Source organism: Gobio gobio (genome assembly GCF_949357685.1).
Source record: "Gobio gobio genome assembly, chromosome: 24".
NCBI classification, from domain to species: Eukaryota; Metazoa; Chordata; class Actinopteri; order Cypriniformes; family Gobionidae; genus Gobio; species Gobio gobio.
The window spans coordinates 13,132,760-13,148,197 of NC_137120.1; the positions used below are offsets into that span (position 1 = coordinate 13,132,760).

A 15,438-nucleotide genomic window follows, 5' to 3' on the forward strand; every position below is an offset into this window, starting at 1 on the left:
TGTCCTTTTTTAAATACTGTACTTTCAATAAAGTTGAAATTTAAAGACAACTCACAACACATGAAAACGCTGATTTTCTTGTACAAGGTCCTGCTGTTGCTGCTGCTGATCTGTAGTTTATAAGGTCCAGTTGTGATGTTGCTGATGGTCAGAGATCCAGTGTTCTTGTCCAGCTTCAGTCTGTCTCTGAATCTCTCGTCGACATCAGTGTATGTCGTCTCTCCGGTCTCTCCAGTCAGTTGAGCTATGAGATTGTCTTGATCTCCAAACATCCACAGGATCAGATCATCTCTCTGTACTTCAGTATCAAGGTTTAGAGTCACATCTTTTCCCTTCATCCCTAATATCTTCAACACTGTCACAAAGAACAAGAGAAATACAGAGAAAAAGTTTCCTTTATAAGTGTGTGTGCGCATGTGAACATCAGAGTTTGACAATACTACACAAAGATCATTCAGATAGTGATTTAAAATCAGCACTATTGGCTGTCTTCTCACACAGAAACTTCATATTACTGTCTCAGTTTGCTGCCTCAAAGACCATACATCTAGATGGGAAGAATGTAACATTTTGCTTTTTTTACAGACTTTTTTCTTTACAGGCTTTCTTTACATACTATCTAAACATCGTACTATCTTACATCGTATTTCATTCCAAACAAAATAAATTGGCAAATAAGCATTTTTGTCTTAAAATAAATGATCAAATTATTGAAAGAGTAAATACCACAAAATTTCTTGGAATCTTTATTGATGAATGTCTACAATTTAAATGTCATATTGATCAGCTAATAAAAAAATTATCAAAATACGTTGGCTTATTTTTCAAAATAAGAAATTTTCTCCCACAGTCAGCACTTGTCATCTTATATAAAACCTTGTTTGAGTCCCATATAAACTATTGCAATGTCATATGGTGTAACACTTTTACTAGTTACTTGAAAAAAATACAGTCTTTACAGAAAAAAATGATACGGGTATTAACGTGGTCTGAGCAAATTACCCCTTTGCGTCCCTTGTTTCATCGCCTTGGTCTATTAAGACTTACTGAATATAATACTTTTCAAAATGCCTGTATGATATTTCAGGTTGTTCATAAGTTAAATTACAGGTTGTGTGAACTTGTCCCAATCAGCCAACCCCAGCATACATATCACACAAGGGAAAAACATTTAATTACTGGTAAAATACGACGATTGAAATGTACGAGCCTGAGTGTTGTCTGTAGAGGTCCACAGATTTGGAACGAGCTTGAGGAAAACCTTAAATTGTTGCATTCTGTCTCCGTATTCAAGAAAAACCTTAAGGATAAACTGATTTTAACATATACTTTTTGATCACTTTGAAAGTGTTACATTTGTGCTGGGATCGTCTGTTTGTTATAGTGTTTGTGTTGTTGTATTTAAATTTATGTGTGTTTATGGATTGAGCTTTATTGTATGTTAAATGTTGTATGGTGTTATTGGGCCCCCTCCTAAAAGCTTTCCGTAGCTTTTTTGGGGTTTCCCTTTTTTACACACAATAACCTTTCTGAAACTATTGTTAATTGTTAATTTTGTCTTTAAAATGATAAAGTGTGTGAAAATAAATTCTTCAAATCAAATTAAATAATAGTTGAATGAAATTGAGGTAAGGCAGCAACAGAACATTATTTGGCAATGCAGTTCAGTGGGAGATTTTGAAACTTTAATCTTATGGTGCGTTCAGACTTGGAAGTTTTGGTTTGAATTAACTGCAGAAAAACAGAAAGTCTTGAGAGACTCACCTCTGACAGCAACATTGCATCTCCTGATTTTGGTCAATTTGCTGCTGATGAGCTTCAGTGTATAGACTCCTGTGTGTTCAGTTGTGACGTTTCTGATGGCCAGTGATCCAGTCTTCTCGTCCAGCTGCAGTCTGTCTCTGAATCTTCCATCAGCAACATCATATGTTGAGACCTTTCCAATCCCTCCTTTGATTTCAGCTATGAGAGAGTTGTCATCTCCAAACAGCCACAGTACCTGATCTTTTCTTCGTATTACCCCATTAGTCCTCAGAGTGACAGACTCTCCCTCCCTGGCTGACACTTTCTTCACTATCATAGTAACACATAGAAACAGAAATTAGGAGATGACGTGACATGCTAGTCAGTAAAGCTTTATTGAGGATGTGTGTGTACTGGTATTGGTAAGAACAATTAATAAGAATATTTGGCCCCACTTTATATTAGGTGGCCTTAACTACTATGTACTTACATCAAAAAATAAGTACAATGTACTTACTTTGTTTATATTGTATTGCAAAACACCTTTGCTGATATTGAGGTGGGATAGAGGTAAAGTTATGGACAGGTGTGGTGGTAAGGGTAAGTTTAAGAATAGGGTTAGGTGTAAGGGAAATGTCAACTGTGTAATTACAAATGTAACTACAGAAATTAATTACAGATGTAATTACATGAAGGTATTTTTAAAAATGTAAGTACAATGTAAAAACATGTATGTACACAGTAAGTGCAATGTATCAAATGATTAATTAAAATGTTAGTACATAGTAGTTAAGGCCACCTAATATAAAGTGGGTTCGAATATTTTTTAACAAATACAACATTCACACTGATGAGCCAAAACATTGAAGAGAATATCATTGATCATTCCCTAACAAGGCCACATATTAAGGTCTGAGAAGATTAGATGGTAAGCAAACAAACTGTTCTCTATCCGTCATTGTTTTAAACCCGCCAATAGCGTGCCAGGTGGATAAGCCAGTCTGTCATTGGTTCCCGCAAAAGTGTAACAGAAGCAGTAGAAATGAATGTACAGGTTTCCAGACTGAGTTGCAGGGCGAAATCAAATCGCCGGCAGATCAGGCTGTGCTTACCCAGTCTACCAAGCATCCATTACTATCACATGGCACCGCGAGTGAGAGCCTCTCGGCTGGTTGAGGCCCGAGCACCAGTTTGTGCGAGGACCAGACCGGACCAGATTTTTTAAATTTCCTCTCTCGTCAGCGGTTGCAGTGAATGCGAGGGGCGATGAGGATATGTGGCAAACAGGGCAAGGCCGAGAGTCATGAGAACGGAGCGAGGCCAGTAACTTAATTGTAACAAATATGTTGGATGCAAGAGAAATGGGCAGGAATAAAGATCCGTGCGACTTTGACAAGGGCCAAATTGTTATGGCATGGCAACTGGGTCAGAGTATCTCTGAAAAAGGCAAGAAGGTGGAGGGAGTGTGATGCTCTGATGCTCAATGTACTACTCGGTCCAGCCATTTATGTGGACGTAAATTTGACATCTACCTAGATTTGCCACCTACCTAACATTGTTGGAGACCAGGTACACCCCTTCATGACAACGGTGGAAGTGGCCTCTTTCAGCAGGATAATGTACCCTACCACACTGCACACATTGTTCAGGAATGGTTTGAGGAACATGATGAAGAGTTCATGGTTTTGCCCTGGTCTCCAAATATATGCCCAGATCTCAATCAAATTAAGCAACAATTGTATTGCTGGACCAACAAGTTTATCCACAGTGGCTCCGCCGCGCAACCTGTCTTGACAATTAATAAACAGATAAATAAACAAATACTCACAATTTATAGCAACTTTGAATCTCTTGTTTGTGGTTCCTCTGCTGCTGCTGCTCATCTGTAGTTTGTAAAGCCCAGAGTGTTCAGTTCTCGTGCCGTTGATGGTTAGAGATCCAGTCCTCTTGTCCACCTCCAGTCTGTCTTGGAATCTCCCATCAGTACCTTCATATGTTTCTCTGGTCTTTCCAGTCATCTGAGCTATGCGAGTGTCTTCATCTCCAAACGTCCACACGATCAGATCATCTTTCTTTATTTCAGTATCAGGGTATAAAGTGACCGGTACTCCCTCTTCCACTGATATCATTGAGACTTTGTGACACATAGAAAAAGAGAAATACAAAGAAAATGTTGCTATTAGATCAAGTGTGGATTTACGTTTTAATTCAGTTGAACTCTTTCTTGCAAAGCATGTACATGGTTTATTCTGTTGTGAACATTAGAAAGATATTATTTTACTGCATAACAAAAAGATGATTTTTTTTTTTAAATAAATAAAATTTAAACTAAAGCGACAACAAAAGCAATATATAAAGAACAACAGCATTGAATGGGATCTTAATACAGCCAGTCTATTTTAAGTCAAATATAGTACAGAAAAATATATGTTCGTTAACATTACCGCCACATTTCGGCCAGTCCCTTCATTAAAGGTTTACATTTCTCAGTATCATTCTAAGTTTAATCTGTGCGTAACCACATACAATCTCCCTCACTGTATGTAACCATTCTGCAAGTGTCATGACATATTCTTCTCTGGCTTAACTCCCAAAATTGCTATTAAGGGGTCTCTGGGTAAATAAACTTGAAAAAAAAAAACGATTAATGAGCCACAATACAGTTGTCCAATGAGGATCTAGAATGGGACAATGCCAAAAGACACAGGTATGTGTAGCTATTTGTTCTCAGAAATAGATGGAACGTTTTCGTAAGAAGTTCAAATGTACTGTAAGCAATTATTATTGAATAAGACGCAATGTTCCTCCGCAAGTAAATCGTAGTTTTATGCTTCAACCACTAGAGGATCAAAAGTTACAGTACATAGGGCCTGTCCAAATACCCACACTTACGGTCTTGGCCACTTGAGAGCATGTGCACGTGACAGGAAGAAAGTGCAGAAGACTGTCCCATGTCTTAAAAATGCCAAAGCGCAGTGCCATAAATGTACACTAAACCCACACATAAGCTAAGCATATCCCATCATGTATCATGTTCAGGAACTAACATGCCCAGAAATCACAAGATGTTGAGGAAAACATTCCACTCACTGTAAGTTAAATTAATTAGATATTACTTGGTTGTAAAAAAGTGTTGGACATTTTATTGGTACAAAGATGAGTATGTGTATTTTGTACAACATTTGCAACTGCCACTTAGAAGCACAACAATTACTGTGTTGTCTGTTACACAGGGACTACTGAACAGACATTTAGAAGTTTATTTTAAAATGCAAAAGTATTGAAAATCAAAATGTGTAAATAAAGCTCTGTAAACATTTTTACAACACTAAAGCGTGTCCCATCGGGTAATCAAAAGTTCTACACACACACTTGCTGTCTTCAAGCCGACTTGAACACTTGAGCCAAATACAGGCAATACGTCATGCAAGTAGACATTAGAGATGTGACGGTGAGGAAATTTTCCCCCCGGTTAATCGACGTGTGCCAACACCGGTAATATCGGTATCACCAGGAGGGGGGTGACGTTGGAGTTTTCCCACTTTTGCACCTCGCTTGTAAATCTTTAATTCGCAAAGCGAAAGTAAAATGCGCACGGCCATACAGGCTTTCATAACGGTGTGGAGCAAAGCAAGTGTTTTAAATGAATACCTTTGGAAGTTGAGCTTCCATAGGAATGAACTGAAAACGCTCGCTCTGCGCCAATGGACTCACACCATTTATGAATGGCCGTGCACATTTCACTTTCACTTTAGAATTTCACGCCAATTCAGGGGCGGCAATTGCTTGAATGGGGTGTTCAATATTATTCTTAAAAGGATGATGAATTGAGAAATCAACTTTCCCTTGAGCCATTGATATATAAAAGTTAATCGTGAAATAAGAATATCCTGTAAGTTTCAGAGCTGAAAACTTCCTTGTTAGTCAAAGAAAAACTTTTATTGACACCAGGCCCAGAAAACGAGAGATCTCAGAATATGTCGACCACTGACGTAATAGGATGTAGAAGCACCGCCTCAAGCCCGCCCACCGACTCGTGGAGCTAAACGGGTCGTGCTTCCGAGCAATAAACATGCCGGTTCCAGCTCATGTGCGCAAGACATGGTGCGTTTGTTCGCTTCATTTCACCATGGAATCGATTGTAAACAAGATAGAGGTTGAGACTGGATTTGCAGACATATTGAGATTAAAACACAATGCTGTGCCTTCTATATTGGAGCCAACAGGAACGGTGCAACACACTTAAAGGTGGGGTAGGTAAGAATGATCTAAAACACTTTTGTCCAAATTTGTTTAAACTTTCTTTATATGTCAATACATAATTAAAATTTAAGTACTCTGAAAAAGAGAGTATAAAAATCGAGTGACTCTAGACTTTTTAATCTGCAATAAACACTGCTCATTATTTTCGTTCGGGCCGAAACAAGTGATTGGCTTGGGCGCCTGTCACTCTCTCTCGCTACCATGGCTACCGCCGCTTTTGCTACAGGATCTGCCCACATGCGCGTGCCCCAGTGTTGCCAAGTCGGGCTACTTCAAACACTGTTGCCGCTGGGTGTTTTTCATGTCCGCGGGTTGAAGCGACCCCAATTATGTGATATTTTGCCCCGGGATTTGCGAATTTTAGCAGGCAGCCCTACCAAAAAGACATATTTTACCCCCAAAACGCGATTTTTACCGGAGAAACACGATAGGGCTTGTTTTGGGCTAGTTTTGAGTAGCAATTGGGCGGATTTTGTTGTGAAAACCTGGCAACCCTGGCGCACCCGTTTGAGTTCAAGAGGCTGTATTTCTGCTGGACAGGTAATCTTTCATTTTGATTATAAATTTTTTTGGTTTATGTTTTCATGAAGCATGTCTCACTAGCACACGTAGCTGCCTAATATAGCTAACATAACATTACTTAGCATAAAGTTACAATGTTATACACTTAGCGAACCATTGGTAGAGATGATAAATACTCAATATGCCTAGCTCAAGTTGATCGCTGTCGTGTTGAATTTCGCAAAATGTAACTTTAGATAACAAAATGCATGTGTAAAAGCTAGTACACCGCATCCAGGAACTTTTTTGATGTTTTTATCTTGTATCTGTGTGTGTCGTAGACACTGTGTTGTGTGTGTATTTTAAACTTTACCAGTATCGTTATTCTAGCTTGATAGTGAGTACTAAAAGACATCTTATTTGTTTATATTCATAATGATAAAGTTTGATTTTTTATTACATGTGATTCTGACATGATGTCACTACATGCACTTCTTCTCCGCTCGCCTCAGGTAAATAATGCGTCTTTCAGCTGAGCTGATCGTAATCGGCGTAGCGCGTTCATGTGTTTTGGGGGCGTGGCTTGGGAAAGAGCCCAGAAGGGAGAAGGTGGAGTGTTGACTGTGTGAGGCATCGGAAATGCAATGCAAACACAAAGGGGATTGCGATCCCATTTGAATTTTGTGCAGGTTGTGACAGGACACGGAGGAAATGAAAGAGCAAATAGGTGATTTTCTATTGCTATTCCAAAATGGCAGGGTCATAACTTGTAAGACATTGGAAATGCAATTGCAAACAGACTTTGCTTTTCCATTTGAAATTTGGCAGTCGTTGTGCGTTTGCGTAAACGAAAATGCAAATGGTAATGCGCGATTTGCAATTGCGTTTGGATTGTGTCACATATTATGCGTCCACAAATTGAAAACGCAATTGCAAATACAATTTGCAATTCCTTTTGAAAATTGTCCGCGATATCCTTCCATACATGTGTGTGTGTGTGTGTGTGTGTGTGTATGTGTGTACGGTTTGCGGTTATATTCACTGATCGGGCGACAACATTCCAATCAATCGCAAGTGGATGAGAGAGAATCATTGTGTTTGTTTGATAAAGATATTTTGGGAGTCCTGTGAGCGTTTCCCCAGACGCTTTCAAAACAATTCCCACATGTACTGAGAGGAGCTGAAGCTCATTAAATATGCAAATCTTATCCAATCCTAGCCGTGGGCGTTTAATTCCAAGTCTTCAGTGCGGCACACCCATCAACACTGATCGTTTCTTCAGAGAGCCTCAAAACCAAGGCAGAAAATAGCCTATTACTTATTCATTATGATGTTTTTGAATGTAAAAACTACGCAAACGTCATAAGTTGACCTCAGACAACAGTATACAAATTTTTAAAAAAGCCGGTTCATGACACCTTTAATGAAAAACACAACAACAAAACCGTACAATGACAAACTTGTTTAAATAGGCGCTTTTACATTTCGCTTTGAAACCAAATCTTCCGCCGCCATCTTGTCTGTCAGCTCTTCACTCTCGTGATAAATTAAATCTGACTCCTGCTGCTGGTCTGCGCTGCGACTCTCGTTCGGCTCACGCTGCATTGAGCAGACACGTTCAGTTTTTAATTCTAGTGTCTGTTCTCTAACTGAACTAAATTATTTGTACAATTATTTAAAAAATCTAAACGATGGTGTTGCGGCTGAACACTGGTAACACCGACTACCGCAGCAAGCCAAGTAGACAAGTGGTCAAGTGCAAAGACTGTAAGTGTGGGTATTTGGACACACTCATAGTGTGTCTCAAGACTGCCTTCCATTCATCAGTGCAACAACTGCAGTTCGATACTATCGTGTGGAGTAAAATGTGTTCTGAGTGACCTGCCACTCATGGTCAAAGTCAAAAAATTGTCAAATTGGACAGATAGTGAAAAAATAAAGTGCTTCTCTTTATCCAAACAGATGAAGAAAACAGATGTGGCATTCAAATCAACTCAACGGGTGGAAAACTCAATCTGGCAATTTTACAGCAATTGATCAAGCTTAATTAGTGAAATAACTGCCAATGAAAACACTTGATCATTATTATAGAAAGACTTGAGATACTCACTTCTGACAGTAACAATGAATCTTTGATTCGACGTCCCTCTGCTGCTGATGGTCTGTAGTTTATAGACTCCGATGTGTTCGGCTGTGACGTTTGTGATGGTCAGAGATCCAGTCTTCATGTCCAGCTTCAGTCTGTCTCTGAATCTCCCATCAGCACCATCAAATGTTGTCATATCTCTAGTCTCTCTTTTGATTTCAGCTATGCAAGTCTCTTGAGGTCCAAACATCCACAGTATCTGATCATCTCCCTGTATTTCAGCATCAGTCTTCAGAGTGACAGATTCTCCTTCCTTCACTGACACTGACTTTGTTTCATCTGTCGCAACAGCACATCAAAACAGAGAAATGAGGAGATTATAAGTGAATGAGAAAAATGGACATGTCAGTAACACTGAGAAGATACTGCGATCTAATAATCAATCACCATTTACAGTAATGTTGTACATCTAAATACTACAAATACTTACACATTTTACTTTCTTCATCTCCAGAGTCTTCATCTGTCTCAGCAACAGCTGAGAATTCTTCTAAAAGAAATTAGATTTTAAGTGAGTTTGTAGATGAAGATAATGTGTGATTCTTCAATGTCATCTTATAATCAAAATGTACAGTAAGCAGTGCAGTAAGTGATTTCTGAGAGATACTGTTAATATTTAAAATTGACACCCAAACAAACACACCCCTCCCTTTATTTGTTTGGCAGGCAACCCTGCCAAAATAACACATATTTTACCCCTCAAATGCCATTTTTTTCCGGAGAACCACCCCAGAAAGCTACTGGGCTTGTTTTTGGCTAGTTTTGAGTAGCAATTGGGCGGGTTTTGTTGTAAAAACTTGGCAACCCTGTCTGCCCACATGCTGGAATAAGTAACGTTAGAAGAAAAAGATGAGTGTAAACGATCTTTGCCGGTGTTGTAAAAAAATAATTTAAGGATACACAGAGTTTACTTACCAACACGATCATCATTTCTGAGAGAAATAGTGAAGGTGAATGCATATACGAACAAGTTCTCCGTTTAGGATTAGAACAAATTCAACCCAAGCGCCTTTGATGACGTGGATGATTATGTTACTGTTTATAATCTGTCCATCATCGTCTAAAGCCCGCCCTGACAATTTCATTGGTCCGAACAGTTTCTGTTCGGGCATAATTACTTCTCTATGGATCAAGTCCAGACCGAACTGCCCGAGTTCAAATGTTGTGGGCGGGGCTAAGTTTGGCTGGCATCCAGGCTACAAATGTCCCGCTTGCTCACTCTCTCAGACTCCACCCCCATCCTAAATGGATGGATGCGCCCCCTACTGCTGATTGGCTACAAGAATGTTGTGGTGCTCGGTCAGGGGTGTGTTTCCCATAGCCAACTATGGTCACAAGTTCAGTCATTACCAATGTAGTCCAATGGAACTTGCAACCATAGTTGGCTAAAGATGCCTTTGGGAGCCGCACCCCTGATTGGCCCGATCATCTTACTTTTTTTTTTTTTTTTTCTTATTTACACAGCCAGGACTATGTGCAAACAATTTTTTTAACACACACACGCGCACGCGCACGCGCACACACACACACACACACACACACACACACACACACACACACACACACACACACACACACACACACACACACACACACACACACACACACACACACACACACACACACACACACACACACACACACACACACACACACACACACACACAAAATTGTTTGTTTGGCTGGCGGTTTCAATTTTTCAACACCGTTTCTCAGAAATCGCTTACTGCACTTTTAAATATGAATAACTAATACAAATTACCAGATTTTTTATGTGATAGATCAACTCACTTAGTGTTAAACAGAAGCAGCATCAAAGTATAAAAAAACACAAGTGCAGTGCCATCTTCAGAGTCTCTGTGTTAAAGTCTATAGAATAAAGCGACACACAGTGACACAAACACAAGTCAGACAGCACATGTTAAACTCAAACCAGCCACAGCAGAAATACAGGAATTAGTATATTAATGTCATGCAGCTCAATACTGGATAAATCACACACTTCATTAATTAGTGCACTAAATTAATCACAAACAAAACATGTGGTAAAAAGAAGTAGAAATATTAAATATGAAAACTACATTAGAACTCTAATGTCAATAATCTTGTTTTTCTCGCTGTATCAGCTTATATACTTACGCGTTTTTACTTGCCGTTCAACGTCTTGTCAGTCAGCACATAGAAATGGAGAAAGAAGAGATAATGTCAGAAACACTGCAGGATCGAGAAGATACGGTATGATTTTTCTTCATCATCACCATTTTTTAACTAATTTTTCATCTCTATGTGCAGTTTAAATGGTTATTTGCTGAAAATCTGCCTCTTTGCTGTAACAATCAAATATTAATAATCAACCTTGAGTGTCGTGATTCCCTATAAAACATGCAAAAATGGTTTCTATCAACTATCGTGGCATTAAAAAAAAAGAGCTCAGAAGGATGATATTTATGACTTTTAAGCTGATTTTATGATAGATTCACTGACTCGCATATTGGTGACATTTGCAGCAGAAGTACAAACAAACACTCTCTCAATATCATTATCTTAGTTTTTAAATACATCTGAGGCGTTAGGCAGTCCAGATACAATTCAAAATGGCCACAAAAGACAGCAGGAATATGATTTAAGGCCAATTGTGCAATAACAGACAAGGATTATTTCACTTCAGAATTAAAATTTCCTGATCATTTCTTTCTATATTTGACAGAGGTGGACAAAGTACACAACTCCATTACTTGAGTAAAAGTAAAAGTCCTACTGGTCAAATATTACTCCGTTACAAGTGAAAGTTGTAAAAAGCTATTTTTACTTAAGTAAAAGTACAGAAGTACTTTTTTATAAAAGTACTTAAGTATCAAAAGTAAATTTCCTTTTTTATGTCAATGCATTATTTTATTATTGTTGCATTGTTGTATGAATGCACGCTATAGCCATCATGGTGGTTTAACCCAGTCAGTGATGCTCCATCCAACATGTTAGCATAAGACCACCTTGAACTAATTTAAATACTTGTATAAAAGTTACAAAGCGGCTGTCACTTTAAGGCAGAATGCACAAATCCTATACACTGATACACATCCGATATTCCCCCAACTGTTTACGTTCACTTAAGACATAATCAACTTTGTTTACGTGAATACTTTCCAAAATGAAACTTTTTGGTCTGTTTAATTGCGAAAAAACGCAAAAGAAAGGTCTATTCAGTACTCATGCTCTGGCATCTGAGAGACACAAAAACCAGACTGAACTGAGCTCTTTCATCATGCTTTTTCATGATTCATCCATATGTCTATGCTTCTCTTTCTCTCAGACATTTACATTTTTTAAGACATTCATCAAGTGTATGCCAACGAAACTAATCTTTAATCTTTTCAGAAAACTGAAACTTACTTTATAATATGGCCATGGGTACACACACTGTGCCAAGGAACCCTCTTTTTCCATTTTGCTATAAACTGATCTGTGTTCAAAAAATGTTGGGAATTTTGACCCTACAAAAGTGATTATTTATAGGCTGTCTGCAAAAAAAAATAAAAAATAAAAAATCATCCACTGACTTGCAAAGCTGCTACAGATACGACTTTCGACTTTGAGGACCTTGGAATAAATGTAGTGGAGTATAAAGTACGATATTTGTCTTTCAAATGTAGTGAAGTAAAAGTAAAAGTTTCCCTAAAAAAATAATACTTCAGTAAAGTACAGATACTCAAAAAGTGTACTTAAGTACAGTACTCAAGTAAATGTACTTAGTTACTGTCCACCTCTGATATTTGAAAAAACATTCCAGGATTTTTCTCCATATAGTTGACTTCACCGGCAACCAACAGGTTGAAGGTTCAAATTGCGATCCCAGCCAAGGAATAAGGGTCTTATCTAGCGAAACAATCAATCATTTTCAAAAAACAAAAATGTAGGTATATACTTTTTAACCACAAAGGCTCGGCACGCATTACGATGCGCCATGCATTACGTAATCACGTTGGAAGGCGGGGACGATAAATTATATCATATCAAATCGCGATAAAATTGATGTCGGTAATGAAGATAGACATTTTTACAACACCCAATCACACATCAGAAATAAACTCGATAACAGCCAGTTAGCGTGCAGCTTTGTTGATAAAAGGTAGCACAAATTCAGTTACTCATTTGAACCGCGCCACACAGACCATTTATCCGCTCAGGTCAAAGTTCAAACGGATCGGTCTCGGTCGTGACCACTAAACTGAGCCGTGAGATCCAGTGAGATCCAGTGAGAAGAGCATGAATTCAGCGAAAAACACACGTCTCAGTGATTTAAACTAGTTTAAAGCCAGATGAAACCGCACTGACAAACACTAAACACTGTGTGCAATGAGACAGTGAGAAGGGTTTTCAATCTACAAATCTCCATAATTTACCATGGATTTACTGTTAACTGCACCATGGTACTGTGGCAGAAATGTGGGATATTCATATAGAATTTTATTATATTAGACATGTATTAAAGAAGTAATGGGATATTATTACAGTATTTTGTGATTGAGATATAGAATTTGTGCATTTATACTAAATGTTTTTAGGCTAGGTCTACTGTTTTTCATACAAATACCATAGAAACCATATAGATACATTTGACCATGGTAGTGAAGATATGTGTGGTTTTAACTGGTCATCATGATCTAAATGTATGATACTATGGAAGACCAATGGTTAATTTGAATAAAACAATTTTTACAGATGTCCATGCTTTTGTTAATGAATATAAATTTACATCTACATCCTCCTAACTACTACTACTGTCAACTCACTGTCAAATGTGCATTTCTACTAGGGCTGTGCGATATTGAAGGAAAATGCGATATGCAATACCTTGTTAAATAATGCGATATTCGATATGCGATACGATATTGCTTAAAGTGTGTAAAATCTTTTTAAATTATATTAAAAAAATTATTTAAGAACTGAGTTTCACATTCTTTCTGGAAAAAGAAAGCATAGCAACTTATCAAATCTGTCACAAATCTGACAATATAATTTTAACATCAATGTAAACAAACAAAAAAATATAATGCCAATATTTAAATACCAAAAACTCGTTGCTTGACTTGGTTATATATATATATATATATATATCAACCTATAGCTTAACATCAAGAACATCCAGGTAAACAAAGACACCTGAACTAGGGGTGGACGATTATTTTTGTCATTTTAATGCATCTTTGTTATTAAAAATAAGAACTAAAAACAGTAGTCTTCACATGAATTAAATATACACTGATACATGATAAAGCTACAAAGGTTATTCAGCCTAGAGCACTGAGTGATTTTCTCTTTTTCTTTTGTTGTTTGACTGACCGCGGCAGGTTTACTGTATTAGCAGCAGGCTGTCACTTTAAGACCTAATGCACAGATCCTATTGACACGCATTTGATTTCTTTCCCCAACTTATATCGTTCACTTAAAGCATAACCGACTGGGTTTACATGAATACTCATCAAGACGGCCATTTTGACATAACTGAGTGTGTATTTGACAGTTTGAGTGTGTAACAAAAGACGTTTCAGTGTGTGTGTCAGACAGCAGACAGTGCGAGACTGCAAGGAGTTGTTTTTCGCAAGTTATTGCGTTATAGCCCTAATTTCTACGAGACAAAACATGTAATAATATTAATATTGCAGCCTGCACTGCAAACTGTGCCGCAGATATATGCCAAAATCAGGCAACACAAACATGTTTCATGACTAGAAACAATATCACCTATTAGAACATGCAGAAACTAAGACATTATATTTTCTATTAAGAAATGTATTTTGTTATGGAAAAATGACTGGAAAAGTGTAAGGAAATTAAAACGTGTGAAGTGTTTGTCATATTCTGACAATATAAAGAGTTTAAATCCACAATTAAAGGGTTAGTTCACCCAAAAATGAAAATTCTGTCATTAATTACTCACCATCATGTCGTTCGACACCCGTAAGACCTCCGTTCATATTCGGAACACAAATGAAGATATTTTAGTTGAAAGCTGATGGCTGAGTAAGGCTTCAGATAGGCCTTCATTGGCATTCAGTACATTTATACTCCCAAGACCCATAAAAGGCACTTAAAACGTTGTTACAAAGTCCATCTCACCACAGTGGCTCTACAATAATCTTACGATGCGACGACAATAGTTTTTGTGCGCAAAAAAAAAATCTAAATAACACCTTTATCCAACTTGTTATTGTCTTCCGTGTGTGCCTCCACGACGCATGCGCGAGAATATGACGTAGCGCCAGCGTTCGAGAATCCATGAAATGCACACTTAAGCCCCATTTTGAGAACTACGCCGAGACCTAAAGCATGATCAATGTAGAATCCAACAGCTTAGACACACGCGTCTTCCTCTGCTTGTAAACAAATCGCTTCTGGGTCATGTGTCCGAACGCCGGATCTGCGTCATATTCTCGCGCATGCGTCGTGGAGACACACACGGAAGACAATAACCAGTTGGATAAAGGTGTTATTTTGATTTTTTTTTTGCGCACAAAAACTATTGTCGTCACATCGTAAAATTATTGTAGAGTCACTGTGGTGAGATGGACTTTGTAACGACGTTTTAAGTGCCTTTTATGGGTCTTGGGAGTGTAAATGTACTGAATGCCAATGGAGGCCTATCTGAAGCCTTTCTCAGCCATCAGCTTTCAACTAAAATATCTTCATTTGTGTTCCGAATATGAACGGAGGTCTTACGGATGTCGAACGACATGAAGGTGAGTAATCAATGACAGAATTTTCATTTTTGGGTGAACTAACCCTTT

At 38.1% G+C, this 15,438-nt stretch overlaps 1 protein-coding gene across 2 annotated transcripts in view; it reads right to left on the reverse strand.

Moving 5' to 3' along the window:
- Positions 1-15,438, reverse strand: part of LOC307120337 (uncharacterized protein) — a 36,063-nt gene that overhangs the window by 4,571 nt on the left and 16,054 nt on the right. For both annotated transcript variants that reach the window (XM_079807335.1, XM_079807334.1), the window contains 6 exons: positions 10,793-10,816; positions 9,084-9,143; positions 8,618-8,932; positions 3,572-3,877; positions 1,765-2,073; positions 56-355 (listed from right to left, as the gene is read on the reverse strand). In XM_079807335.1, the coding sequence (XP_079663461.1) occupies positions 56-355; positions 1,765-2,073; positions 3,572-3,877; positions 8,618-8,932; positions 9,084-9,143; positions 10,793-10,816 (1,314 nt within the window). The remainder of the gene's footprint in view (positions 1-55; positions 356-1,764; positions 2,074-3,571; positions 3,878-8,617; positions 8,933-9,083; positions 9,144-10,792; positions 10,817-15,438) is intronic.